Source organism: Oratosquilla oratoria, chromosome 18, assembly GCF_046742065.1.
Source record: "Oratosquilla oratoria isolate Oo_2021 chromosome 18, ASM4674206v1, whole genome shotgun sequence".
Lineage (NCBI taxonomy): Eukaryota > Metazoa > Arthropoda > Malacostraca > Stomatopoda > Squillidae > Oratosquilla > Oratosquilla oratoria.
In genome coordinates, this window is record NC_134794.1 from 48,588,018 (window position 1) to 48,615,627 (window position 27,610).

At 38.9% G+C, this 27,610-nt stretch overlaps 2 protein-coding genes across 4 annotated transcripts in view; both read left to right on the forward strand.

Moving 5' to 3' along the window:
- The first annotated feature begins 1,988 nt into the window (after nucleotides 1-1,988).
- LOC143035205 (uncharacterized) lies at nucleotides 1,989-23,780 on the forward strand. Its single transcript, XM_076201928.1, has 7 exons — nucleotides 1,989-2,096; nucleotides 4,513-4,614; nucleotides 13,688-13,872; nucleotides 16,913-17,087; nucleotides 19,123-19,382; nucleotides 19,619-19,745; nucleotides 19,970-23,780. The coding sequence occupies exons 2-7, from the start codon at nucleotides 4,543-4,545 to the stop codon at nucleotides 20,117-20,119; spliced, it is 969 nt and encodes a 322-aa protein (XP_076058043.1). The 5' UTR covers nucleotides 1,989-2,096; nucleotides 4,513-4,542; the 3' UTR covers nucleotides 20,120-23,780.
- Nucleotides 23,781-25,400: 1,620 nt separating this feature from the next.
- pns (DENN domain containing pinstripe) overlaps nucleotides 25,401-27,610 on the forward strand; it is a 272,629-nt gene continuing 270,419 nt past the window's right edge. For all 3 annotated transcript variants that reach the window (XM_076201930.1, XM_076201929.1, XM_076201931.1), the window contains exon 1: nucleotides 25,401-25,609. In XM_076201930.1, coding sequence (XP_076058045.1) covers nucleotides 25,510-25,609 — 100 coding nt within the window. In that variant the 5' untranslated portion in view covers nucleotides 25,401-25,509. The remainder of the gene's footprint in view (nucleotides 25,610-27,610) is intronic.

Sequence of the window (27,610 nt, forward strand, 5' to 3'; positions counted from 1 at the left end):
GGGCTGAGGAAGAAGTGTGCTCGATGGATATCTCATTTGCTTACGGAAGAGCAGAAGAGCGAACGGGTGCGGATTTGTCGTCTATGGCTGGCTGAATTCGAGCCAAATGGTCCGAAACTGTTCTCAGATGTAGCTACCGGAGATGAGTGTTGGATATCTTTCTTCACCACCAGAGACAAGCAGTCTAACATGGTGTGGTTGAGTGATGAAGAACCTCGACCTCAGATTCTGAAGGAAGGATTTCGCAGCAGGAAGCGCCTTTTCACCATCTTCTTCAATTCACAAGGACCAATGTGTGTGGATGTAATGCCTCAACAGTGTACTATCACAGCCCAGTACTACACTGATCACGTCCTTCCTCGAGTCCTGGAATATCAGGCCAAGACTGCACCAACCCGTCGCCGATCGCGCCTTTTGCTGCCCCCCACAAAGCTCGCCTCACTGTGCAGTTCCTGGAGCAGCAGGGGATCACACTTCTCCCCCACCCACCCTACTCGCCTGACCTTGCTCCCTGTGATTTTTGGTTGTTTCCAAAGATCAAGGGTGCGATCGCAGGGAAGCTGTTTCATCGCATCCAAGATCTGGCGCGAGCAGTCAATTCAGAGCTACGAGGTATATCGGCTTCTGAGTACCGTGAGTGCTTCATGAAGTGGCGAAATAGGATGGAACGTTGCATAGAGGCAGGAGGGGAGTACTTTGAAGGAATGTAGGCCACTATTTGGATTTACCTCTGTACCGTGAAAATATATGGTATCACTGTCATTACTTTTTGATCACCCCTCGTAGTTGATGTTTTTATTTTTTAGTTATTTATTTTATTAATTTATTTATTGTTCCCTCGATATCAGTGCTTACCGTTTCTCCCAGCATTTGTTAAAATGCCACCCAAGTCTGTTGTACTGTAGTACACTTTCATTTAGACATATTAGCAGGATTTCAAAAAATCAGAAAATAATAAGGCACAACCACTCTCAACAATGAGCGCGTGCGAATATCTTCGTGGCAATAAACATTGTTTAGAACCCCAGGACAACCCGATAGCACACGGCGATTCTAGTCTGTTTCATTTCTGATGTCATTTAGATTTACTTAAGTTTACTTGAGTTTAAATTAAAATCCAATTCCACTCTGACACTGATAGTTGGCCAATTACACTATCAACATCATTAACCGAGACATCAGTTAACGTAGCTCCCGGATAGTGATTCTTATATTCTTTTTTGCTACTATATTTGTTATCAAGTGTTTGCCTTGGTTTATCTGAATTGTAACAACCAAAGATAATATAATCTTAAAACTAATTTCTCAGTATCTTGTTGATGCCGTTTGCATGAGGGGACAGAAAGGAAGGGTCGCCGATTAAGTGAAGTGACCTTACTGTCTTGCTACATTGCTTCAGACACGGCAATGTGCGAGCTACAGGGATGCCCTTTCATCCATGAAGAGCCAAGATGAGAGGGAGGAAATGAAATTGATGAGAGTGGGTACGTGCCTTTGACTTGGCTACTTCCCTTATAAGGGAGGAAAAGCTCTTGGTATATAGATATAAACTAATTAGATCTAAACTACATCAGAACAGAAACATTCAGACGATTTAGAATCGCCCGAGCGTTACATTTACAATTAGTTTACGGTTGAAAAATATATACATTTACATTAGTTTACTTAAGTTGAAATAAAAAGTTGACCTCACTCAGACACCGACATTTGGCCAATTGCACTATTTACATCATTAATTAAGACGCCGGTAAATCTAAATGGCATCAGAACTGAAACTCTCAGACATTTAGAATCACCCGGGCGTTACACTTACTACTACTACAAACAGTCGTTAGACTTCAATCTACCAGTCAGGAAAATTAATCCCACAGTAAGTTGAAACTTACTTTATACACTTATCAAAAGAATAAAAAATTATTTAAAAGATAATAAGAAATATAGTAATTTACTTTTCTGTTTCTTTAACATTATTTATGTTATAATGTTAGTAAGTATACCTGGTGAGAAAAGGCGGGAAGTCTTGGACGCTTGTACCGAGCATCAGGAATCGACTGGTTGAGTGTTTACATTAAAAACCCAAGTTCTGGACTAATTAGGTAATGATTTTAGTATTTGAAATACTTACATTGTTCATAGGTATTCAGTCTGATGACGAGCTGCTGTAATTATATAGATGCATTTGTAGCACTTACGGCAGTTGGAATAATGGTTCAGAATACTAATCATTTTTCCCACTTGACTTTGCTCAGCCCTTTAAATCCAGTTCTCATACTTTTGCAGGGGCGATAAACCAATTTTTATGTGTGTTGTATTACTAAGAGTTTGAAGTCATATTTATGAATATTGGGATATCTGCAAAATTTGTTTAATTTGATTTGTAAGCAAATATAAATAAGTACTAAAGTATTGAAATTGGGATTAGCTGCTATGCAGTTTAAGTTTAACTATTAAACTATGTATTTTCATTTATATTTTATCGTTAATTTAGTTGTAGCCAGATATAATTAATCCGTTATAAGTTTCAACAATTTATTCTCGTAATGAGATGGTAAGCAATTTGGGTAGTGTATTGGAAAACTTGGAAATGGATATGCCCTGAAGGGCATTTTTGTAAATTTTCATTTCTGGTCAGCCAGTATTTTTTAAATTCTATCATAGGACATTTATTTTTATTTATTTATTTATTTTTTACGGCCATTGTTTTAGTTTTGAACTATGTATGGCATTAAGCAAATGTCACAAGTGAGGTGGGGTAATTATTTTTCAAACTGATAGGACTAATGATAGGAACCTACTTGCAATTGCCCTGCGATATTAATGTGAGAGAATAATCATCCTGATGTTAACAACTTACAAAAAACCTCACCTCATGTGGAGGTGCACCCTTTGAACCAGGCTCAAGGTCTCTTTATCAAATTCATCAGTATCTCCTCCGGCTTTTCAATTGAAGAAAGATGACAACCAACAGTTGTTCCTCACATCAGATTATAAGCCAGTGACATATAGAAACCGTCCCACATGAATATGACACAGACAACAGTATTTTCTTTCAAGAGATATCTGTAGGATGGTTCAGGGGTCATTGTCAGCCACTGCAGGACTGGGACGAATTATCATAGTACACTGATGTGTATTTCAAATTTTTCTGAGGATTTGGGTTTCCAGTCACAGATAACTGTGGCAATTATTGTTATATATTATTCAACTTAATTTGCAAAGGGGTGTTTGGTTTTTAATATCTTAATCCCATTTGTATGATTTTCTACATTTTCATGGTGTTTTACCCCTCTGAATGTAAAAGAAAAGGCTGTATGAGTCAGAGATAGTTCTCATGACACTGTATAGATCATACACTAGAATTTGAAGGAGGTGGAAAGGGAGAACCTAAATGTCTTTTAGAGGAAGGGTTTCAGAAGTGTGGTAGGGGTCATAAGGATGGATAAAGTGAGAAATGTGGAGGTAAGGTAGAGAGTAGGGATAGAAAGAGAGCTGGCAAATAGGATTGATCAGAGAATACTCGGAAGGTTTGGACATATGGAAAAAATGAGTGAAGAAAGACCAGTAAAAAGAGTTGAGAAAGCAAAGGATGTAGAAGCTCAAAAGTGTGGTAGATGGGTCGTATAAAAGGGGCATTTGATGGATGAGAGATGTCTGTAGTAGGGAAGGGTTAGGGCAGGAGGGTATGACTAAAGGTTAGCTTTGAATAGAATTGAAGATGGTACAGCCATAAGGGATTTCTTCTTGTCTGCTCTGATGAGTGGGCAGGGGATGTAGAGAATATAACGCTTCCAACAAATGATATTGGTGACTGTCCCAAATATTTAATAATGGTTAGGTCATTTTGGATATCTACAACAATTGTGTGCATCAGCAAAGCTACATAACTGTGTCAGTTGATGAAAGGGCTAATTAAACCCCGAAATAAAGAGTATGTGCACAAGCAATATATCCCTATTTTGATATCAAAGTATAATCAATTATCTCAAGAATCACATCCTTGCTGTGGATGTGTTGTCTTGTTGCCTTGCTTTCAACCCAGGCAGTGGGTGGGAAGCAGGAATGACCTGTAGTAAATTATTCCCCCCAAAAAATTGGGGAAATTTTTCAGCTTCATTTAGATCAGTCCTATATAATAAACATTCTAAAGAACTAATTTTGATACAGCTTCAATAAGCCTAATTTTTTTTATTGAAAAAAAATTATTCTAGCCATGCAACTCTCAGAGTACTAAATTCATTAAAGTAGCAACCCCTGGTAATGTTTATAGTTGGTAGTAGCAGCTGTATTTTTGAGTCCAAAAACATCTCTATTGGAACTTATTCCTGACGAGTCGTGGATTACCTGTCACCCACAAAGAGCTAAGATGAGAGGACATCAGATGGGTGTATGCTTTGAATGGCACTCTACTCGTAAGGGGTAATGGGCCTTTTGGTATATGTATGCATGTTTTTCATTATAGGATGTCAAGCATCTTTAAAATTTTTACTGATGGTGATGAATGTTTGCTTTCAGATAAAGGGTGGAAACCAGAATTCCTTCACAATGTTTGGAATTAAGGAACTTAGTGAATATGAACTTATTCGGGAGAAGAACATCAAAGAACGACAAGACCTGGTAAGCAGCTTTTAGAAAATTTATAGAAATTCCGTACATAGTGAAGAATTGTAGCCTTTTTAGGAGTGTTGTTTTGGCTGATCCAATGGTGTCACATGATTTTGTTCATGTTTGAGGAACCTCAATTCATTGGGTAAAAGACCAGTTTGATGAACCTGTTGAGGAATATGATCTGGCAGAGATGTGTAAGACATTAACATATCATGAGGAGCTATATATACCAAGAGCTTTTTCCCTCAAATAAGGGTGGTAGCCAAGTCAAAGGCAGCTACCTACTCCCACCCATTTCACTTCCATTCACCACCCTTCCCCCCTCCCTCTCATTTTACCTCCTCATGGATGATGAGTCTGCCCAGTATCCCGCCCACTGCCCTGGGTCAGAAGCAATGTAGCAAGACACCGTGTATCCACAGCAAGGCTGCTTCACTTAATCAGCAACCCCCCTTGTTCAGAAAAAGAGAAAATTGGAAGAAATCCCTTTGGGCTGCATCAAAATATCATTTACACACACTCCCATCCCCTACCCCTCCCTTGCTTGCATAACAGTATTATCTATACACAGTCACTCTCCACTCATCCCTATCTCCTGCCCTCTCTCTTGCTCAACACCCCCATCACCCCATCCATCCATCTCATCTTCAGTTGTCCCCTCAAGTTCACTCCCTCTACTTCAGCCTTCCACACCTCTTTTACTAATATTTCATCACTCATTCTTTCCATGTGTCCAAACCACCCCAATAATCTTTCATCAGCCCTGTCTGTCATCTTTTCCACTCCTGCTCTCCTCCTCACCTCATTTCTCACTCTTATCCAACCTTGTAACCCCTTACATACTTGGGAAGGTATGTAGTAGAAGAAAGTTGAAGCTGAAGGTGAGTAAAAGCAAGGTGATGAAATGTACAAGGTTAGAGGATGGCAGTGAGTTGGATACAAGTCTAAAGAAGAATACAGAAAAAGAAGTTTTAGAAATAAATGTACATTAGGGCATCATTACTTGCGGTGAAGGTCAAGGGGATGGCGGTTTGAATGCTGCCACCGGCGAAGTTGAACTAAGGGCATGGTTCATTAAATTCCACGCTACCAAGTCCTCTGTGAGGGGCACCTTCCTAGCCTTTCGATAGGGGGGAGTTTGTGACATTAAACCATATCATGTTTCATAATAACATCCCAGAACCATACATCAGCTGTGGTGTACATCTTAACTAATTTAAAGATGATGAAATTAATTACAATTTCTGAAGAAGGATTGCCATAATTAAAGGTCAGAATGCACAATTGGAGACATTTTTTCGGAATTCCAACCAAGGTAAATAAAAAAACATTGCTGACCATTTCCATTAAATATTTTTGCTACTAAACTTGGATTTAGGAAGTACAGTGTCAACCCAGTGAATATGGCAATTTAATTTAATTTAGGCAACAACAACAAAATCAACTCTGAATTAATCGTTTGCACTTCAAAAACAGCTTCAGCTATCATTGTGAATTTTCAAAAGTGTGACACTGCCTCTGACCCAGGGCAGTGGACAAGGTGCAATAGATGACCCATCATCCAAGAGGTGCTAAGATAGGGTGGAGTGGGGTGGAGTGTATTTAGGGATGGAATGGGTGGGAATGGTTTTATGCCTTCTTTTTTGCTACCTTCTTGGTAATGTGGAAAAAAACCTTGGTGTTTATATGTATGTGACATGCAAGTAGCCAAACATTGCAATTTACATGCCATCGTGAAACAGTGAATAGCTGTGAGAAAGTTTAGGCTATAATTTATTTAAAAAAATTCACAGCTATTCAATAAATTCAATGTTTAACAATGGAGTGTAAATACTGATGTTTGTCTACTCATATGTCACACTTCAGAAGGCTTCCAGTGATATTTGAATCTGTTTTTGAAATGCAGATGATTTATTCAGAGTTGAAAGATAGTTTTTTGTTGCCTAAATTCAAGTTTGATAACAAAAATGTTATGTGGAAATGGTCAGCAATGCTCTCTTTGGGTTATGAAAAAGTCTTTCTCATTGTGCACTCTGACCTTTAGTATGTCTAGCATTAGCCAGAAAATCTAGTGCATCAGAGTTGGAAGATTTAGATATTTGAAAGCATCAGGAAGTAGTGTCAACCCAGTAAATATGGCAACTTAATTAACCTAGCAACTGTAATTTATTAACATTAAAACCCTGTTTAACCATGTTCCAAATTTATGTAAGTAGTGATTAAATGTAGGTTTTTATGAGACTTCTAAATTAATTTATCAATACATTTGTGATCCAACTGAAAATCCGAATTTAGTGGATGTTTTTCGTGCCATCCACATGTTTATACTACCAACCTGCAGGTTGCAGCCACCCCCTTCTCCAGTTCCCACCATGCTTTCACTGTGTACGTGCTCACTATAGCATTCCAGGATCACTATATTTATCATCTATAACTACCACCATGGCTCCTGTTAAACCATCAGTTGATGGTGAACAAAATGATAAAGGGTTATGCTAACAGTAAAAAAAAAAATTGAAATATATAGAAAAATGGAACAATGTGTAAATAGAAGTGTACTGATGAAAACTTACAATGTTAGTACAACCACCATGTATGACATCTGAAGGCAAAGAGACAAACTCATGAAATTTATTGTGAACTCTGATGTTACCCATACATTGAAAAGCACTGTACTCTAAAAGGATGCAAAGTTTGAAAAACTGGATGAAGTACTGTATGAATGGTTCCTAGTGAAAAAGGCCAATGGTTGTCCAATGACTGGGCCTGTCATTATTGAAAAGGCTCACAAGCTTCATGAACTCATGGAAATTAACCTCTTCAATACAAGTAAAATATTTGTGCATATATCAGGTTGCCTGATGCACGGTTAGGGGTGTGCTGATTAATCAGCATTGACAAGAATCAGCACTTTTTGGTGAATCAGCATCACACGAATCATCATCTTCTTCTTCTTCTTTTTCTCCTCCATCTCCTCCTCCTCTGTGTGTGTGTGTGAGAATGGTATTCGGCATCAGCAAAAACTGCTGATGCCGATGCCATTTCCCACATTCCTGGAGTCAAATATTAGGTAGTAGAGACTGGGTTAGATTTAACTTTTAAGTTAGGATTAAGAACTTGATCAATAAATTTTACATTCTGCACATGTGTTTTGCTAAAACCATGCATTAAATGATTAAAATTACTTGAAGTTAGGAGTTACATGAAAATCTATGAAATAGGTAAATTTTAACCTCTTTTACAACCAATAGGAAATAATACAATAATACATCAATAATTAATCATAAAGTGGTCAATCAATAAGCACTTCATTAAGTTCATTCAGTCATTATTGTCCAACAGCTCAGTGACTGGCATCTATAAATCTACATAGGTTATAAAGCAAGTAAAAATCATAGTTTGATTACTTTATATAAAAACTGATATACTGTAATTATATAAAGTTGTATCGGCATCAGCACCTAGGAGGGAATATTGGCAGTTAATGGTAAATAGTAATCTGCATTGGTATTGGCAGTTAATGGTAAATAGGAATCTGCATTGGTATTGGCATCAGCACACCCCTATGTACAATGATGCATTACAAAATATAAAGTTACTGCTGTTATACTCATTTCCTTTCACACTGAATAAATATAACATTACAGAAAATGTGATCAAGCCTGTTCACAGAATACGGGGGTCACTCAGCTACAAAATAAATATAATCAGGAAGCCAACACCAGCATCCCTGTATACCCCATTCGTGGCTCATGATGCTTACATATTCATAATCATATTCACAAGGTTAAGGAAAAGTATGAATTTTCTCTAGGATGGATCAATAGGTTTATGAAAAGGCACTGAATCAGGAAGCTCAGTTTGTTAAAGGCTGATAAAATCAAGCAGTGTATGGAGGCCAATCAGAATATCCTTACAAATACCTGTGAATTATTTTCTGACCAAGAACTGATCACTGCTGTGCTTTCTCTTACTGACAAAAACGACAATTAATCATCTGATTCCAATAGTGAAAAGGAAGAGATACAAATACTATGGCTGGAAAGAAGTTGACAGTGCTCTGCAAGTTTTAATCAAGTTCATGGGAAAATGCCCAGCCTACACCACCTAAGAATTGCTGCAAAAAGGGGCTGAATATCATGGTGTCTGAAATCGTCAATGTTGAGCTATTCATCAGTCTGACATAAGAAACTTCTTTAAGCCTAAGTCAGGAAAAACTTTAGCTCTACACCAACAACTATGCACATAAAAGTAAACACATCACGTGATGCCTTGGAATTCTCTCCCATCGGGCCTAGGCCACCCCAAGCTAGCCACTATCCTTTCACTTCTTCACTTATATCCACTATTGCTGAAGAAGTGATGGAGGGCAGTGATTAGACAATAAACAAAGAAAAAAAAAAAAGGCAAAAAATATATAAAGATAAAGTATATATAATAATGATGATATTACAGGTAAATGTGAAATACAGTAATTCTTATACACGTGTAAGTGTTAGTGTAAGGTCATTGTATAAGATTTCTCCCAGTTTACCAAAAAATCCCATCAACCAAAGATATGAAAGTCCCATGGATTTTGGATAATGAAGGATTTGATGTAGTATTTTTGTCTAATACTCTGTTGGTTGTCAGGCCGGATGGCCCTTGACTGCTTTCACTATGCCTCTCCAGATGGTTCTATCCTCTGCCAATTCTTTCCAGTCCTCACTTGGTGCCACCCATCTCCACATCCTTGACTTCATTCATCCATCTGTACCTGGGTCTCCCTAATAGTCATCTGCCCTGTACTCCTTTCATTGCCTTCCTTGGTAGCCCGTCTACCTCCATTCGGATGCAGTGTACAGCCCACCCTGCTCCTCTTCCCCGTACTTCATCCTGAATGTATGGTTGTCTGGTCTGATCTCTAATTTCTCTGTTAGGTCTTTGTCTCCATCTCCCTTCTTCTTCATCATATACTGGGCCAAGGATTCTTCTCAGAATATTGTTTTTAAAAAATTTCAAGTCTCTTCTCTCTTGTCAGTGTCCATGTCTCACATCCATACAGGACTGTTGGTTTTATTACAATGTTATATGTTCTTATCTTAGTTCTTCTGCTGATGGTCTGACTTTATTACTGATGCCAGGGCATATTAACATCTTTCCTACAGCTATTTGTTCATTTGTTTATATGTCCAGTTCATTTCTCTCATTGACAATGGACCCCAGGTACTTGAACTTATCCCCTTTCATCACACTTAGCGATCCAGCTTGCTCTTCTACTGGTGTATAATTACCATTTCTACTTAGTTTCATAATTTCCATTTTCTTCTCATTGCATTTTAGGCCTATCTGTTCTACTGCAAGGTTTGAATAGCAAAAACCACCGTTATTTTGTTCTGTACAAGAGGTTGAAGTTGCATGTGTTTCATGGATTAAACACATGCACAGCTTGACAGCACAGTGGTACCATCCACAACTCTTATTCCATCGGTCCAAGTTCAATTCCCACCCAGGACTGAAATAATTTCAGCATTGTTGCACTACAAGCAGGCACTCCAACTCATGGGCAAGGAGTTGTGTGCATGTTGTTTGTGAGGTCACAGCATTACCCTGGGCTCCTCTGGGAGAATGATAGCTGTCGATCATGAGTCCAACATGTGATCCAAGACCATGGTGAATCATACACACACACACAGATTGTGATATTTTTATTGTTTTAACATTTAAAGCATAAAATTTTAAGCTAAGATGAGAGGGGTGAAATGTGGTGGATGGGAATGAAAGGAGTGGGAGTGGGTATACACCTTTTGACTTTGCTACCTCCCTGGTAATGGGGAAAAAAAAAACAAAAAACTGGGAGTCTTGAGGGACTGGCACACAGTCTCCAGACTGAGCCCAAGATTCTCTTTTATTAGCTCCAACTATATTTCCAGAAAATTGTCACACATGAAAAGCAGACAACCAGGGACTGCTGCCCTCCCTTACCATTTTAACCTTTTCCAGACTATGACACCCACGTAACTGTCACTGGGTGCAAGTGGGTATACTAGGGTGCTAGCTTTGGCATCCTGGTTATGTTTACTTTGTAGTTATAGCTGAGTGACCCCTCGAATTCTGTGAACTGGCTCAATCACGTTTTCTGTGTTTGTTATTTCTCAGAGGGAAAGAGAACAAGTAAATCATCAGTGACTTGTGTTTTATAATGTGAGTAATGTGATGCATCATCGTACATCAGGCATCTGATGCTCCGCACAAACATTTGACTCCTATTGAAGATGTTAAGCCAGTGACATTGAAACGGTTCCCCACAAACACAACATGGAAAACGGTCCAAATTTTCTTCCCAGAGAGATCTGGTTCATGGCCAAAGGACCATTGCCAGCCACTGTACTGGTGTGGGTTTTCCATTGAATGAAAACTAAGACAATGATTAATTATTTTTCTTTCTGAATATATGTACCAATCGATCTGTAACCCTGAGGGGACATGTTGCCACATACTTAGGAGGGTACATTTGTATTAGTACACTTGTTTGAAATTGTGGTATTAAATGAATAGGAAGATCTGCAAGTTTTAGTATACTGTACTTGTTGATAAAGTGCACACCTCTGAATAAATTTGCATGGGTAAGCAGGGAAATATTACAATGAAATATAATATACTTTTTTTACTTCAATACTTCATATGGATTCCTTTATGTCTCTTCACTACCTGCAGATGACAAGGAAATGATGGTGCCAGATTTTTTAGGGTAGCTTAAGGTATATTTACCCAAGACTAATTGCTGCATGAAACTTTATCACTGGTGTAGATTGTTATATAGATTTATTTTATTGATTTTACTTGTGTATTTATTTATTATTGTTATATATAATATATATATATATATATATATGTATATATTGTGTGTGAGAGCCACAAAGATGGAAAAGTAATGCATTAACATGAGTGCTCTGGAGCAAGATAGGTGTCTTCTATCAAGTACAAACCATTACTGATTGTATGCAGTTGATATACTTATGATGTTGCCAGATCTTGTGTTTTCACAGAAAACATGAAAGGTGCAGACATCTGTTAAGAATAATGGCTAGTTCAAGGTTTTCCTTTTTCCACCAGAATAGTGTGCACTCCATAGGAAATGGTGCACAGTTTATTGACAAGTACTGTACTGTAATTGCTTAACTACTTTTGGCAGAAAATCTTTATATATAGAAAAATGATACATGCAGAGCTTGTTAATGAAAGCATTCATTCAGTTTGTGTGATATTTTGTACTTTTACCAAAGAAGCTCACAACTGCATATTGTACTGTTTTTTAACATGCACAAAAAAATTCCCCTGAAATACCAAAAGTCCTCACTGCAGGGATGACCCGTCATCCAGGAGGTGCTCAGATGAGAGGAAGGGTGGGAGGGGTGTGGAGTGTATTTGGGGATGAAATGGGTGGGAGTGTTTTTATGCCTTTCCCTTTTTGGCTACCTCCCTTGTAAGGGGGAAAAAAGCCTTGGTATATGTATGTATGTATGTATATATATATATGTATATATATATATCTCTCTCTCTCTCTCTCTCTCTCCCCCTCCCTCCCTCCCCCTCCCTCCAACAAGTCTTTTTGTACTATGTTCACAACTAATGTAATTATTCTCCAAGTGTCAATAATTGTAGTTTTGAAATATTCCCTATTTTATGTTAAGATGCAGTCAATTGATCCAGTGCCCCAGCTCTTGCAGGAGACCCACAGCTCCCAGTGTTGAGATATAGTTGAAATCTAGTGACTGATAGTTATATATGTACATAGAGTTTCTGTAGGAGAAATATTTGTACATAAGGGTTAAGGATGGTTGTAAATGAAGCCGTGGTAATTGATGACATCCTATGGTAATAGGATACTACCTACAGGTGTGTTAGGAAGTATTGATGGGTGAACCTATTGTTGTTCCCCTCCTCTATAAGATCACCATTACATAATTTGTATGCAGCGTCAAGAAACAGAACTCGTCTGTGAGTCACAATAACAAGCAGGCAGTTGAATGTCAATTGGAAACAGTTGACTTCAAGTCACCTGTTGCGTATTATCAGATAGATGTGGATAGGAGATATGGAAGGTGTTAAGGGCTGGGTGAAGGGAGAAATAAAGTCATGGGGGGGGAGGAAGGCAGTAGAGTGTTGGGGGAGGGAAGAAGGGTGATTGTGGGTCATGGGAAGATATGATGATGAGGGACATCCCATGTGAATCAAATTCCTTCAAGATGTTCTCATTTGTAACTACTCCTTAGAGGATTATGTTGGATAATGAATGATGATGTAAAAAAAGAAAATAGATAAATATAAGAATGGGGGGAACAAGTATAGAGGTGTGTGTTAGATACCTTTCCCTGGCAAGCAATTCCATCTCCCAAGATCAGGGAAGATCAACTGTATGGTGACATTTTTGCATAAAAACAGGAGCAGGGGAGGGGCCAGGCCATGAACATTGAACAGTATGTATGTGTATAGGTGTGTGTGTGTGTGTGTATATGTGTATATACACTCCACCCAGTCCACTCCCATCCTCCACCTTTTCCTTCCTCACATCTTAGCTTCTCATGGATGACAGGTCATCCCAGTGTCCCATCCACTGCCCTGGGTTAGAAGCACTGCAGCAAGACAGCACATCCACAGCAAGGCTGCTTCACTTAATTGGCAACACCCCTCTGCCCCCTCATGTACGAAATAGCAAACAGGGAGAAATCCCTTTGGGCTGCATCAAAATATCATTCATACATAATCACTCCCTTGCATCATGGTATCATCTATACACAGCCATTCTCCACTCCTGCCCTCTCCCTTCCCTGCTTGACAGACATCCCCCTCTTCCTTAATGCCCCTTTCACCCCATCCATCCATCTCATCTTCATCACATATATATAAATGAGGGATGAATTAGAAATTGATAAGAAAAAAGGGATAAAAAGTGCCATTGTTTGAGCAGTGGACCCTCTAAATTTTCTTTGGAAAATTTCAATGTACAGAGTAGTTTTCACATGATTCACTCCTTATTACACAATACTGTACCATAGATATTTTATGTGTACTTGATAAAGTGTACCCTGTTTTTTAACAGATTGCTGCTTTAATGAAAGACTTTAAAGATTTCAAAGAGACAACATTAAAAGGAAACATAGCAGTAAATAATAAAAAACCTCCAACCAAAAGGCCTAGGACTGAAGATGAGGAATCAGAGAGTTATGTACCACGTAGAAAGGCACCGAGATATACCATTGCCCACAGATCTCCGCCTCGAACAAGGTTTGGTTTTAATGCTGGATTTTAGTATGCTAAAGAATTATGTGCATGTCATCTTGATTTGCTGCGATATGTATGTAAGTAGTGTAATGTAAAGTTGTAGAACTTTATTTGTATGTGAATGGGTACCATGAAGTACTCCATTAACACCCTTTTTTATCACCATCCTGGTTCATGTATACTTACATTTGTCTTTCTTCTTAAACACTGTGTTTACTATCATCATTGCCCATTAGATACAAGTTTCCAATATCATTTCTCCGCTGTAGTTTCTGTCACCTTCCTACTATTCCATCTATCTCTTAGGATTACACTTCTGACCAGCAGTGCTACCCTCAACTCTTGCTTGGGTGCTTAAAGCTAGCACCATAAAAGTGGTGTGCCAAACTTAGAAGATAAAGAAAAAAAATACAAAAGTGTAAGAAAAGAAAGACATCAAGTCTAATATTTACAAGATTCTGTGAGGCTCTTGCCAATTACCCGAAAGCTGCAGGTCTTCTGCGAAAGAGACCAGGGAAGTGATTGATCTAGAATATTCTATGTAAGGGAGTCTTGCATAGGTGAAATGTCACATGACCTAAAACAAGGATTGCAAAAATATTCAAAACACCAGGATAATACCAATTTCCTAATGGACTGCAATAAGGGTGTGAAATTGACAGTATAAAGAAGTGTCTGGGAGCAGCAGATATATGAGGGTCATATAGAGAATTATACAACAGAAGGGCATGTTCAGCATGGCACCATGAGTAATTGTCAAGGTGAAAAAGATTTTGAAGGCTAACACATGCCCTGGCCATGTGACCTTCCTTAACTTCTCACTTCCCTTGTCCTTTCAGTGTCTCTTTACCTTAATTTACCCCATCCTCTCCCTACCCCTTCTAAGGCTTTTATACATATATACACACTGCCTCTGACCCAGGCCAGTGGACAAGATGCAGGGATGACCCATCATCCAGGAGGTGCCAAGATGGGAGGGATGGTAGAGGATAGAGGGGAGTGGAGTGTATTTAGGGATGGAAAGGGTGAAAAAGCCTTAGTGTATGTATGTATGTACATACATATACCAAAGGCTTTCTCCCACTTACATGGGAGGTAGCCAGAAAACAAAGGCATAAAAACCACTCCCACCCATACCATCCCCACATACTCTACTCCTAGCCACCACCACCCACCCCTCCTTCCCTCTTATCTTGGCTCCTCCTGGATGACTAGTCAGCCCTGCATCTCACTGCCCTGTGTATATCTTGTCATGGTGCTTAGTCAATGTATTACTCTATTTAGTTGATGCCTGGTCCTATTTTATGACAAAGCCATTCATGCCTTGTAATCTCTAACCAGAATTTTCCATTACCTGGCTATTACTGAAGTTTCTTAGTAACAAAATTCTTTATGCACTCCCTGCCAGTTCTCCTGGCTGTTACTGCAGTTTCTCAGTGATGAAATTATTTTTTAAATCCCAGCCCGTTCTCCTGACTGTTACCAGTTTCCTGGTTTAGAAATACAAAATCATTCCCTCACAGTTTTCTCTCCTCTGAGCTAGAAATACATACAATTTGATTTCAGTTATTAAAAAATCCATTGCATAAAACTGAATTTTGATATAATCTGTCTTGTAATAACTTTTAGTTGTTAAGGACTTTGACGAAGAAATGTGCAGTTTCCATGCTTTTTTCACATTGTATGACATTTGAAGGCTTAACTTTTACTTTAACTGATTTAAGTAAAGTAATAAAAAATGTAGGATCAGAGGAGGAATAAAGGAAGTTAGTGACAGTTTGGGAAGGTGTGTGAAAGAAGGAAGTTGAAGATAAATGTGGGTAAATGTAAAGTGATGAAATGTACAAAGGAGAGGGTGGCAGCAAATTGGAAGTGAATATTAAGGGAGAGAGGCTGGAGGAAGTGGATAGCTTTAGATACTTGGGGATGAATGTGGCAGGAAAGGGAGGAGTGGAGGGGAGGTAGGATGTAGATTGAGAGAAGAAAGTAAATGCCTTGGGGAATTGAAAAGTGTAATGAGAAATAGACATTTGGGAATGGATGCTAAGAGGAGATTGTATGAAGGAATGATTGTGCCAACAGCACTGTACAGGACAAAAACTTGGAACATAAGGGAGAAAGAGTTTAAATGTGTTTGAGATGAAATGTCTGAGAAGTATGGTAGGGGTTACTAGGCTGGATAGAGTGAGAAATGGGATGTGAGGAGAGCAGGGGTGGAAAAGGAGTTGGGAGATACGGTTGATGAAAATATTGGGATGGTTTGGACACATGGAAGGAATGAGTGAAGAAAGATTAGTAAAAGAAGTGTGGAAGGCAGAGCTGGAAGGAGTGAACATGAGGGGGAAACCAAGGATGAGATGAGATGAAGATAGGGGTGAATGGAGAATGGTTGTGTATGGATGACTGACACATGGAAGGGACTGGGGGGGGGGTTAGATAGTATGTGTGAGTGATATTTTGATGCAGCCCAAAGTGTTATATCCCTGTCATCTTTTTCTGCATAGAGGGGACAGGGGGGGGGGGCACTGATTAAATGAAGTGGCCTTGCTGTGGATGTGCTGTGTCTTGCTACATTGCTTCTGACCCAATGCGGTGGGAGAGATGCAGGGATGACCCATCATCCAGGAAGAACCAAGAAAAGAGGAAGGGGTGATGAATGGGAGGAGTATGTGGAGATGAAATGGGTGGGAGTGGATTTATGCCTTTGACTTTGACTGCCTCCCATGTAAGGGGGGAAAAAGCCCTTGGTATATGTATGTATGTAATGTTAAAAAAGTGAAAATTTCTTTCACCAGGTGTTGTAAAAAATCTGGAGATAAATTTCTATCTGGAATCAAACTGGGATTGATTGATCTCCAATTTCTTATATTAACGTTATGAATGCAAATAAAAAACTATCATAGATCTTGTCAGCAGAAATAGTTTGCAACAATATGTATATATATGAACTTTACATGTACTTGATTTAGATTTGATTACATAGACATTGCTTATTTTTATATATGTGCTCAGTCTCTTTTAGTCGTTTTTTGGTACATTTCAGATCTCGACGGGGAAGCGTAAGCTCTTCCACCCTGAGTTCGCCAACAAGTAGTCATTTCGAGTTTGATGACGAAGAGGAGGAACCCAAACCTATTTTCTTCAAGTTTCGTTTCAAGAAAGAGGATCACACGAAGTACAGTTCCGATTCTGAAGAAGACTTTGAAGTATTTTTAGATGTATGAGACTACTAATCCTTTGTTTAATTAATACTTTATAACATCTAGTCCTAGTCCATAGCCTCCCCTCACTCACTAGTTCTCTCTCTCTCTCTCTCACTCTTGGTATTAGTAGCAGTAGATTTTCATGTGCAAGAAGTCAGGAGTAGAAGCAGTTTAAATCTGCTTGGTGGAGTGAGTTTGTAATTAGGGCATACTACATTAAATTCCCTGCTTCAAAAAGTTGCTCCTAATGAGGGGCTTACTAGCCCTCTCTGAAAAGGGTCGTTTGATGTTAAAAGTGTTTGATTAAATACACACACACACACACACACACACACACACACATATATATATATATATATATATATATATATATATATATATATATATATACACATATATATATGTATGTATACATATGTATATACACACCAATATACCAAGAGCTTCTTCCCTCTTATAAGGAAGGTAGCCAAGTCAGGGTATGCTCCCACTCCCACCCACCACTCTTGTTTCCCTATTATCTTAGCTCCACATGGATGAAATCATCTATCTCTTACCCACTGCCTGGGTCAAAAGCAATGCAGCAAGATAGCACATCCACAGTTGGGCCGCTTCACTGTCACGGCACCTCCTCTTCCCCACCCCATCATGGAGAAAATAAAGATGGGGAGAAATTCCTTCAGATTGTATCAAAATATCATCTATACATAACTGTCCTCCACTCACCACTATCCCTGCCTTCTCCCTTCCTTGCTCAACAGACATCCCTCTTGCTCAAAGCCCCTTTCAACCCCATCCATCCACCTCTGCTTTCCACACCTCTTTTGCTAATCTTTCTTCACTCATTCTTTACACATGTCCAAACCATCTCAATAATTTTTCATTGGCCCTATCAGCCAGTTTACGTTTCCATCCCCGCTCTCCTCCTCGCCTCATTTCTCACTATCCATCCTTGTTAACCCTACCTTACTCTGAGACATTTAAACTTCTCCAGTATGTGTGTGTATATGTATACACTAAAAGGACTCTTCTCCTTTGTAAGGGAGGTGGCCATGCAAGGCATGTGCCCACCCCTCACCCATCCAATATTCATTTATTTCCCCTATTTTCTCACTTCTTTATGGATGAAGGGGTATCCCTGCTCTCCACCCACTTCTTGGATCAGTAGCAGTGCTGGAAGACACAGCACCACAGCAGGGCCCAACAGCTGATGATGATTTACTCCTACTGCTTCATTGTATGGTGACCTGTCCGCTCACGGGTAATTAAAGAAGACAAGGAGAAATCCCTTTGGATCATGTCAATTTATCATCCAGTCTTGTCCACTTTCCATTTGCACCCATCTCTTGCCCTATCCCTTCTTTGCTCAACAAACGTTCCCTTTTTTCTCAGGGTCCCCTTCACCCCATCTCATTCTCAATCTTCTCAAGTTCACTCCATTCACCTTTACCTTCAACACTTGTAATCCCCATATCTTTAAACCATCACAATATTCTTTGATTGACCCTATCTGCCAGCTCCTTTTCCATCCCACACTCTCTGCATAACTTGTTTCTCACCCTGTCCATCCCCATAATCCCCACCATATTTTTAAACACTTCATCTCAAACACATATAGATTCCTCCTTTCAACCTCCTTTGAATTCCAATGCTCTGTTCCATAATGCCACAAAGATAATCACTTCATCATTGTGTTCTCTTTGCATCCATCCCTCACTTTCTTGTGACTTGTTTGCTCCCCTCACTCTAGTCTACCTCCACCCCTACTCCAATCATTGGTACGTGTGATCCTAAATATTTAAAACTTTCCACTTCTAGCTATCTGAACTGTTGTCCAAGTTGTGATAATATTCTTGTTTTCGGATCTTCTTATTACTGACTAATCTAAAAATTTGTTTGTAGGTGTTGATATATTTTAGTTGACAATTCTGATAGTCAACTAAATATATGTAAACTATAAATCTATTGATTTTCTTATGAAATTGAAAGTGTTTTTTATCTTATGTTTATTTGGACTGATGTGGTAATAACAATGTTAACATAATTTCAGGATATGGATGCAAGTAAAGTAAAACGGGTCAGCTGCAATTTGTCATCTGCCTTCACATCATGCTCTTCCTCCAGTAGAAGAAATAGTTTGGGTGGTGGTGGTGGAGGCGGAGGTGGAGGGGTTTACAAAAACAGTATAGATCCAAATGTAAACATAGTCATGCCAGAGGATGTTACCCAGAGAGACTTGGATAATATTGCAGATCGTTCTGGAAATAAAGTATACAATTCCAGTATTGGGACAACGTGCCATCAGTGTCGGTAAGAGAAAGAAGGGTTAAGGTGGATTGTTGTTTGAGAAAGACCTAGTGAAGTTGAGTGTGATGTATATGAAAGGTTCCCTATAACTGTTTTCAGGGCATATCTTAAGTAATAATTTCATTTTGAGTTGGTGGTAATTTTAACATCATTTGAAAGTGTGTCTAGTGTTATAGAATATCAGGCCTTACCTTATTTTTCATCTAATTTTCTTGTACATCATATTTTACATCCAACAGCCAGAAAACCTTGGACACCAAAACTATATGCAGGTCGGGTGAATGTGTCGGAGTTCGAGGGATGTTCTGTGGTCCCTGCTTGAAGAACAGATATGGAGAAGAAGTCTATGATGCCTTACTTGACCCAGTAAGTACAATTTATGATAAAAAAAATTGTGTTATTCCCTCCCTGCTCCATTCTCCCCAACCTCTGTCCTGTGTATATACATGTATATATATAGATATATCTGTTATAATGATACCCATCTCGAATGGATTTTGAAATTGTTGTAATACCGTAATTTAGTTATTTTCAAACAATTACTAAGCTTGAATTTGTGTTTAAGGTACATAACTTTGGTCCATTTTCAGAAGTGGATGTGCCCTCCGTGTCGAGGACTTTGCAACTGTTCTATCTGCCGCAATCGCAGTGGGAGAGGTGCAACAGGAATCCTCATTAACATTGCAAGAGCCAAAGGATTTGATAATGTTAAAGACTACCTGGAGAGCTTGGTTCCATAGGATATGTCCTACAGAAAATTATCTTCTAAGGAATCTTGTCAATCCAGACAAACTTATTTTGGAAGAGGAAATTTTGAGACTAGATTGGGGAAGGGAAGGGCAGATTGAAAGACAACATCAGCTTTGTGTCAGAATCATTGGTCATTAATACAGAAAATTTGCCTCTATATCTTGTTGTGATTTTACGAACTTCATGCAATATAGCCTGGAATTATGTGAATTGCTCCAGCTACCAGCTATTTACCTTATTGTAAAGCTATAGAAAGAATTGCTGATTACTACAATGGGAGCCATGGATGACTTCTGGGTAACATTCTTGCTTCACATGTGCAAGACGGGAGTTCAGATGACCAGGGCCAACAATAAAATGGGTGCTGGTAGTATGGCTTCATATGTAGTTCTTTTTTTAGGCAACTTGTCAGACTCTTTATAACTAGGATCACATATACTCCCTTGTTCACCCATGCATTCACTAATTCATTCACTCAAAAGTTGGTCCAAAACATTCCTACCACAAACACAATTATCTATAATGAAAGCTGTGTATTCATAGAAATATAGCCTAGTGTGGGAAAATAGAAAATACCCTGTGCCCAAGAATGTCTCCAAAGATTCCCCATAAAGAGAAGACTTTTACATTGTATGACTGACTGCAACATAATTATCAATAGCCAGTCCATTATTACACAATATGTTGTGTCTGTTACATGTCCTCAGTTGTATTTTTATTGCATATATTTTTTCCTTGAAATTTTTGTTCTCCAAGGGAACCACAAAATTCAGTAGTATGTGTGTATACCTCTCATTGCCTTTGTGGATTCCTTGAAAATATCCATTTCATTTTCATGTATTATAGTTGCCCATACATTCATACATTTCAGTATTGAGAATTTGCATTGGTTATGTAAATAAAGAAAAACCTTTGCTTATATTTTTATTTTAGGTTTTATTTAGATTACATTTGCAGGAGCTGAGGCCAGATATAGGTTATAGAATAAACATGTTCTTCAGCATTCTAGTTTAATGATTTATGTACGACACTGTTGACATACTACTATATTATTTACTGATATTGTTTGATTAATATCAGGTTGGACTAAGCTCCCATCCATAATAGTTCTAGCACTGAATGGCCCTATGGCTCTGGTGCTTGGCTAAAGGCCATAAATCTTATAAATCAACCAATCATAATAGTTCTACTCCAGGAATACCTTTATGTATAACTTAATGTGGTCAAACCATAATATAGGAGTCGTGGCCTTGTAGTAAAATATTGTTTAGCCAGTGATTTTTTAGGTTAATTGTGAATTTTGAATGGTATGTATAATAAGTTTAGTGGTTTACCTGATATATACAGAAGGGCCTTTCCCCCTTATAAAGGGTAGTTGACTCGAAGCAAACGTCCATCCCACACCCATCCAACTCCATTCATTACCACTACCATCTTCGTACTTTGTAAGTGAAAGATTGTCCAGTTCCCTGCCAAGTGCTGCAGGAAGCCATTTCCTCCCTACAAGGGAGGGTGGCTGAATCAAAGCATACCTTCGCCCTACATCCATCCAAAAACCTATTTGACGTCCCTCCCATTTTGACATCTCATGGACGAAGGGTAATTTGTCATCACATTGCTTAGGTCAGACTGGGCTCAATATCTGTCGACCTCAACTGTATACCCCCCCCCCCCCTTTTTTTTTTCTCTCTCTCTCTCTGCAAATGATAGGAATGAAATGAAGATGTGGATTGAGTTGGGAGGGTGGGTTGTCATGTGATAAAGTGGTGGGGATAAACCAGCTGCTGTGGAAGACCTGGGCCTCACTGCATTCCCTTTGATAGGAAGTGCAATGAGGTGGAGGACCATTGTATATGATTTTATTTTATTTTATTATTATTATTTTTCTTCTTACTGTTATTAGAAGGTGGCAAAGCCAGATTATCCATCTTGCCCATCCAAAATCTATTAACCACCCTCTCATCCCCTTCTTTGCACCTGGTGGGTGAAAAGTCATCCCAGTTCTACCACACTGCTCAAGTCAGGAGCAGTGCAGTGAGAAAGTGCCTCCACAGCAGGGCCTGACAGTTGCATCTGGTTTATCCCTACCACCTCATCATATAGTGACTCCCCAGCCCTAGCAGTCCAAGCGTACAGTAAAGGTGATAGCTCAGCCACAACTACACATGAAATGTGCTCCTTACATCATGACCTCTTGAAAATTCTACAGAAGTGATGAAAATATCTTGGGTTGCATCATTTCTTCATCCATTTACAATCACTTCATTCACTTTTATCATGCACTCTCTTCATTACCAAGATCTTGTATTACTCCAGATGCTTGCTTGACGGGATTTGTATTTGAAGTGGATATGTTGCTTAGATTAGACATCTTCCTCTATCCCTTACAAGGGGGGGAAAAGCCTTTTGTATATATATGTATATACATATACACAAGTTTCGCTGACTGGAAATGACCCCACAGTGGCTTGCACTGATTCTTAGGACATCCCATAGATCTCTGGGAAGAACCATTGGGCAGTTGTATTTGACCCCAGATGGGGCACTTGCTGCACAAGCTTTATGTAGTCAATATGTTCAGTACTTCAGTAAATGCCCCTATGGACCAAAGTCATACAGTACTATTTTATGATTGGAAACTATGCACCATTCAAAAAAAAGGAAAGAAAGAAAGTGCCGATCATTTGCAACTTATGCCATCCTTTAATCTCTCCTTTACTAGCTCTATGACTCCATCACTTGAACATAAATTGTCTCCCAGTGCTGGTTATTGGCTATAAGATTGAATCTATTTTGTGTGGGGGGGACTATTTTCTGTCGAAAAGTTGCAAGCTTGTAAAACTAAGAGAAGAGCAGTTACTCATGGTTGGCTCTTCTTTTGTGAAAAGCTGTAGGAAATACAGTTAATAGAGATCTTGGGTGCAGTGCAAAGTGTCAGCCCCTCAGGGCTACACTTACAGGTGTAGAGGATGTTGATGGGTTTTGAAGAGGGGTATCAGGGAGTTTAATTTATGGTGATATACATTTCCTAGGACCACTACCTGCAAGTATCATTGGCCTCAAATACTTCTTCCTTTCCCCATTTCCCTTTTCTTTGTCTTCTTCCTTTCTCATTATCCCTCTCCTCACCAGTCCCCCTCCTCATTTTCACTCTTTCCAGATCCATCTTTTTATGAGGAAATTGTCTTGACCACCCTCATTAAATTTGCTGGGCATAGGTTTTTAATTGCTACATACTCATTCAGTATGGGAAAAATTATGTTTTTGATCAGGCCAATGGCAGGTGTTGATTCTTAGATTCAAGAGAAACTTTGTAAGTTGATACCCCAGTAGTTGGGGCCCTACTTCACATTTTAATTATATCTGCCATTGTTATGTCACTAGACTGGATTAATTGAGAATTTTAACAGTGCAGTGGCACACTAGTTGCTGTATAAGATTGTTGGGAATAGACCAGCGTAAAATGTATGGAGCACATTATTGTTGCAAAAAAGTTCTATTTTAATATGCATAGTTGTAATGAATTTCTATTTTGCTCTTATGATTTTCTATGGAAAGCTGTTTTTAATATGGGAACCTCACAAATAAGTTCTTGATATATTTTGGTACCATGGATTTACATATGTTGATCTAATAAAGCCATATAAAGGAGTTGTTTCTTAGATTTACATGCAAATTACTTTAATATACAATCCTACATTTACTGTGCATATGTGCTGTGTATGCAAATATGTTGCTCTGAAGGCCAAATCCATGCGGATCAATTGGTGGAATTTATGCCTCAAATGGAGACTGGTTCAGTCCACATATACACTACTATTGCATTTTAGTGCTAGTACCTAACAAGTACAGTTGTGCCGATTGCCCTGTTTTTGGGCTTTGTTCATTACCGTGGCCACAACCTACTGGCTCAGATTAAGCCACAGGTGAAGAACAAAGGTTATATTATCCTTCAGGTTATAGGCCAATGGTCCAGCAGTGACTCCTCAAGACTGAGTACTTGTGTATGGTACTGAAAGTCTTTTTTCCCTTATAAGGCATGTATGGCTGAGTTAAAGGACCCATTAAGGGTAAAGGAAAACAATAAGTTGATAAAGTTTGTCAGTCTTTCCTTGCCACAACAGGGATGTAGGACCAGCTATTTCTGGATACAGTGCTTGGATCAAAACCAGACAGGTAAGGGAGTTGCAGGTCTGCGAGAGAACGGCAATGTGTGTGCGTGTGAATTCTAAATCACTCCTGTGATATAGTGAATAACTATTTGAGAAGGGTTAGCAACTTAGGCAGCCTTGAGTAGATTTCCGGATATGCCTGTGTACATATATGTACACATACAGAGGTCCTTTTCACAAGCAAGACCCACGCGTTCAGGCCACCTTCCCGTTTTAAAACTGTATCAAAACTGGGTAGGCTTTGCCACAAATGTAAACTGCTTCGGATGTAACCACCACGCTGAAGACAGAACACTTTATCTTACACTGCCGTACTCTAGCCTTATTCAGACAACATCTCTTCCGTGAAGTACTTGTGGGCCTAGTCGATAGCGGTTTCTGGTTACTTGGGAGCTGTAGGTCTCCTGCTACGTCTGGACAATGAAATTGTGATAATGATTTAGAAGGTTCGATATAGTTTTAACGTTGTTGCCTGGTAGTTGTTATATCATGATACGTAGGAGTTTTCCAGTACCATTACAATCTGAATCATTTAATGTATTAAATATGTATCAAATAAATCCCAGTAGCGCCGTTACGCCTCTTAACCAGACAATTACATTATTTTATGGAAAATATATAAATTACAGATGATTTCTGCCAGTAACCACTTCTCATGTAGGGGATCACTACAGCCAAAACATTCAAAGCAGAGCGGCTGACACCAACAATAATTCAATTTTCCCACGCTTAACATTTAAATTTGTCGCACGGGTCTGAACAATTCTGGACGAAATTATGTCAATTTATTACGCGTGTTTCAATGATCCATATCAGCATTTTTATAACAAGTTTCTAAGACCCCAAGCTCTGCATGTCGAATATTAGCGTAATTTTGATGCTACATGTATTTGGATTTGAGTAATATATTAAAAGGATCTTCGCGTGGGAATTTTTTGTAATTTATGTTATTGTTATTTCAGTAGTTATATGGCGTGAATTTTTAGTTGTCCTTTAAACATTCTAGGGTCTGAAGTCAGCTATTTAAAGTTAACGTTAGCGAAAATAAGTGGAGAGGGTGGCGAAACATGGCAACTGTCGAGTCTAAAGCCAAGGCTCCTTTGTACGCTCAGTTGTTTATCCGCGATGGTTGTGAGGTGGTGTCCGACGTCAGTGCACAGTGGTCCGTGCTATGTTGACGCTTAGATTCTAAGTGATAAAATTCAAACATGAGTGCTACGAGTGGGAGAGATAGTCAAAAGTTATTTGACTACTTTTCGATAATTGGCCTATGTCCGGATGGAAGCCTGGAACCCGATCGTTTGCAAGGTAAGGGGCATGTAACATTGATTTTGCTGAACGCTAGGTTGTCCTGCTTCACTACGCTAGGTTATTACTAGCAACTTGACCAGTTTTGCTACCTTAATGTGTCCCTTTTACAGGATATGCAGAAGAAACACACAGTTATAGAAATATGTAAATTTTAGTTTTGGTATATTCTTTTGTGACTCATAGCACAGCGGAAGTTGTTTGTTGATTAATTATTAAAGTTTGTGTTTGGTGTTCGGATTCAACATTGTGTTTTGAATTACCGGGAACATAAAGCTAAGTTAAAGGATGCACTGGAAATTGTAGAAGTATTATGGACTGCCGTGTTAATATTTCTTAATTGGTCACGAGTTGATATTATCCTCACGAAATTTGTCTGGAAAACTTGGAAAGTATTATATGGTGTTAAAGTTCAAGAAGTAATTAGGAAGAGACGTTTTCATCTCTAATGTGATTGGAAAGTGTTCACTATCGCGCATGTTAATTAGTGGAAATTACATTTTTTTTCATCGGGAAAGGAATCGTGACTTGCATGTGTTCAAATGTGTAGAATATGTTATTGGTTAGTTTCTTTGTATATATGTATGACTGATATTTGATTGCCCAGAAAAGTGTCTACAAGTTTGTGTTGTGTGTGATTTCTTGCTTGTAACTGCTTTCCCTCTCATGGAGCGGTCAGCGGTTCTGCGTGACTTGACAATGACTTGACAGTCATGGCTTTGACATTTATTCTGTCTTTTCATTACATCATTACTTTCATTTTTGTTAACAGTTTGCGTTTTTTTCAGTTGGTTTCAGGTGTGTTTGTAAGCTTACGTAATAGTTGAACAGTCATGGCCGTATCTTCAGACGTGTTTTTTCTCCAATTTTTGTGATTCCGTTCTTTATATGTTTTATTTTGGTGTAGACTGTTAGTAACGAGTGTATTGGGGGAGCAACTTTGAAAATCTTCGGTGTGGTGGTACAGACTATCTTGGCTGACGAAATCGCAGCGAACTGTCAAGATATTGATGTAGTCAGGTACAAAGTTGTATTCGACTTAGTCATGTTTTTATCATTGTAACACATTATAACTTAAACGTATGTTAACTTTATTAAATAAAACCTTATGTGAAACGGCGAGTTGGCACGGATGCTGTGTGCTTGCAGTGTGAGACGGCGGGGGGGGGGGTAGTGGAGATTGTGTTGGCTGGAAATCGAGGTTGACTGGAAATCGGCACCCCACATAGATGTGATGTTACACTTTTGGTTCATCTATTGCACTTCATTCAGTCAAATGCATTTTCTTGAAACAATATAGTTATTTTCGTTTGTCAATACGCCCATCCTTAGTCCCATTTGTAGTTAAATAAGAACAATATTTTCTTTAATTGAACACCTGGACAGTCACAGTTAAATTGTCATTGTATACAGCAGTTTGAATGTCTCGTGGAAGCAGAGTAGAGTAAAGGATATTTTCAGACCGGGCTTGAACTCTTAATCATCTTCCTGCAGCATTGGTTGGGGGTAGTTTGTCTTTTTTGAAGTTGTGTATGCTTGTCGCTATCCTAATGCTGCACACACGAAGCACGACGTATATGCTTGCACCCTACGAGTGGGCAGGATGCGTCTTGTTAGAAAGGATTGGTGTGTTTCATAGGAAGGATGTGTGCGTGGGTTGTACTTGTTTTTTTCTCTTACACGCTACTTATTTTGTCGTCCGGATGTGGTGTGTCAGCGCGTAGGTGTATACATTGTGTGTGTGTGTGCGCTCGCGTGGTTTTTATGAAAGTGTTCATGTTCACGGTGCACACTGTTTTGTGTATGTGTGTATTTCACCTCGTGTGTGCGTGTTCAACTGTGATATAGTGCATAAATGTATATTAGTAAAATCATTAGATTTTTTAGTCGACTTGTCTTATCAGACTTGGCTTCTCGTATCTGTAGAAATTATGGTAGTGTGCAGATGATGCGACGCTTCATCGTAGTGGAATGTGAGGGGAGGGACAAGATAAATATATT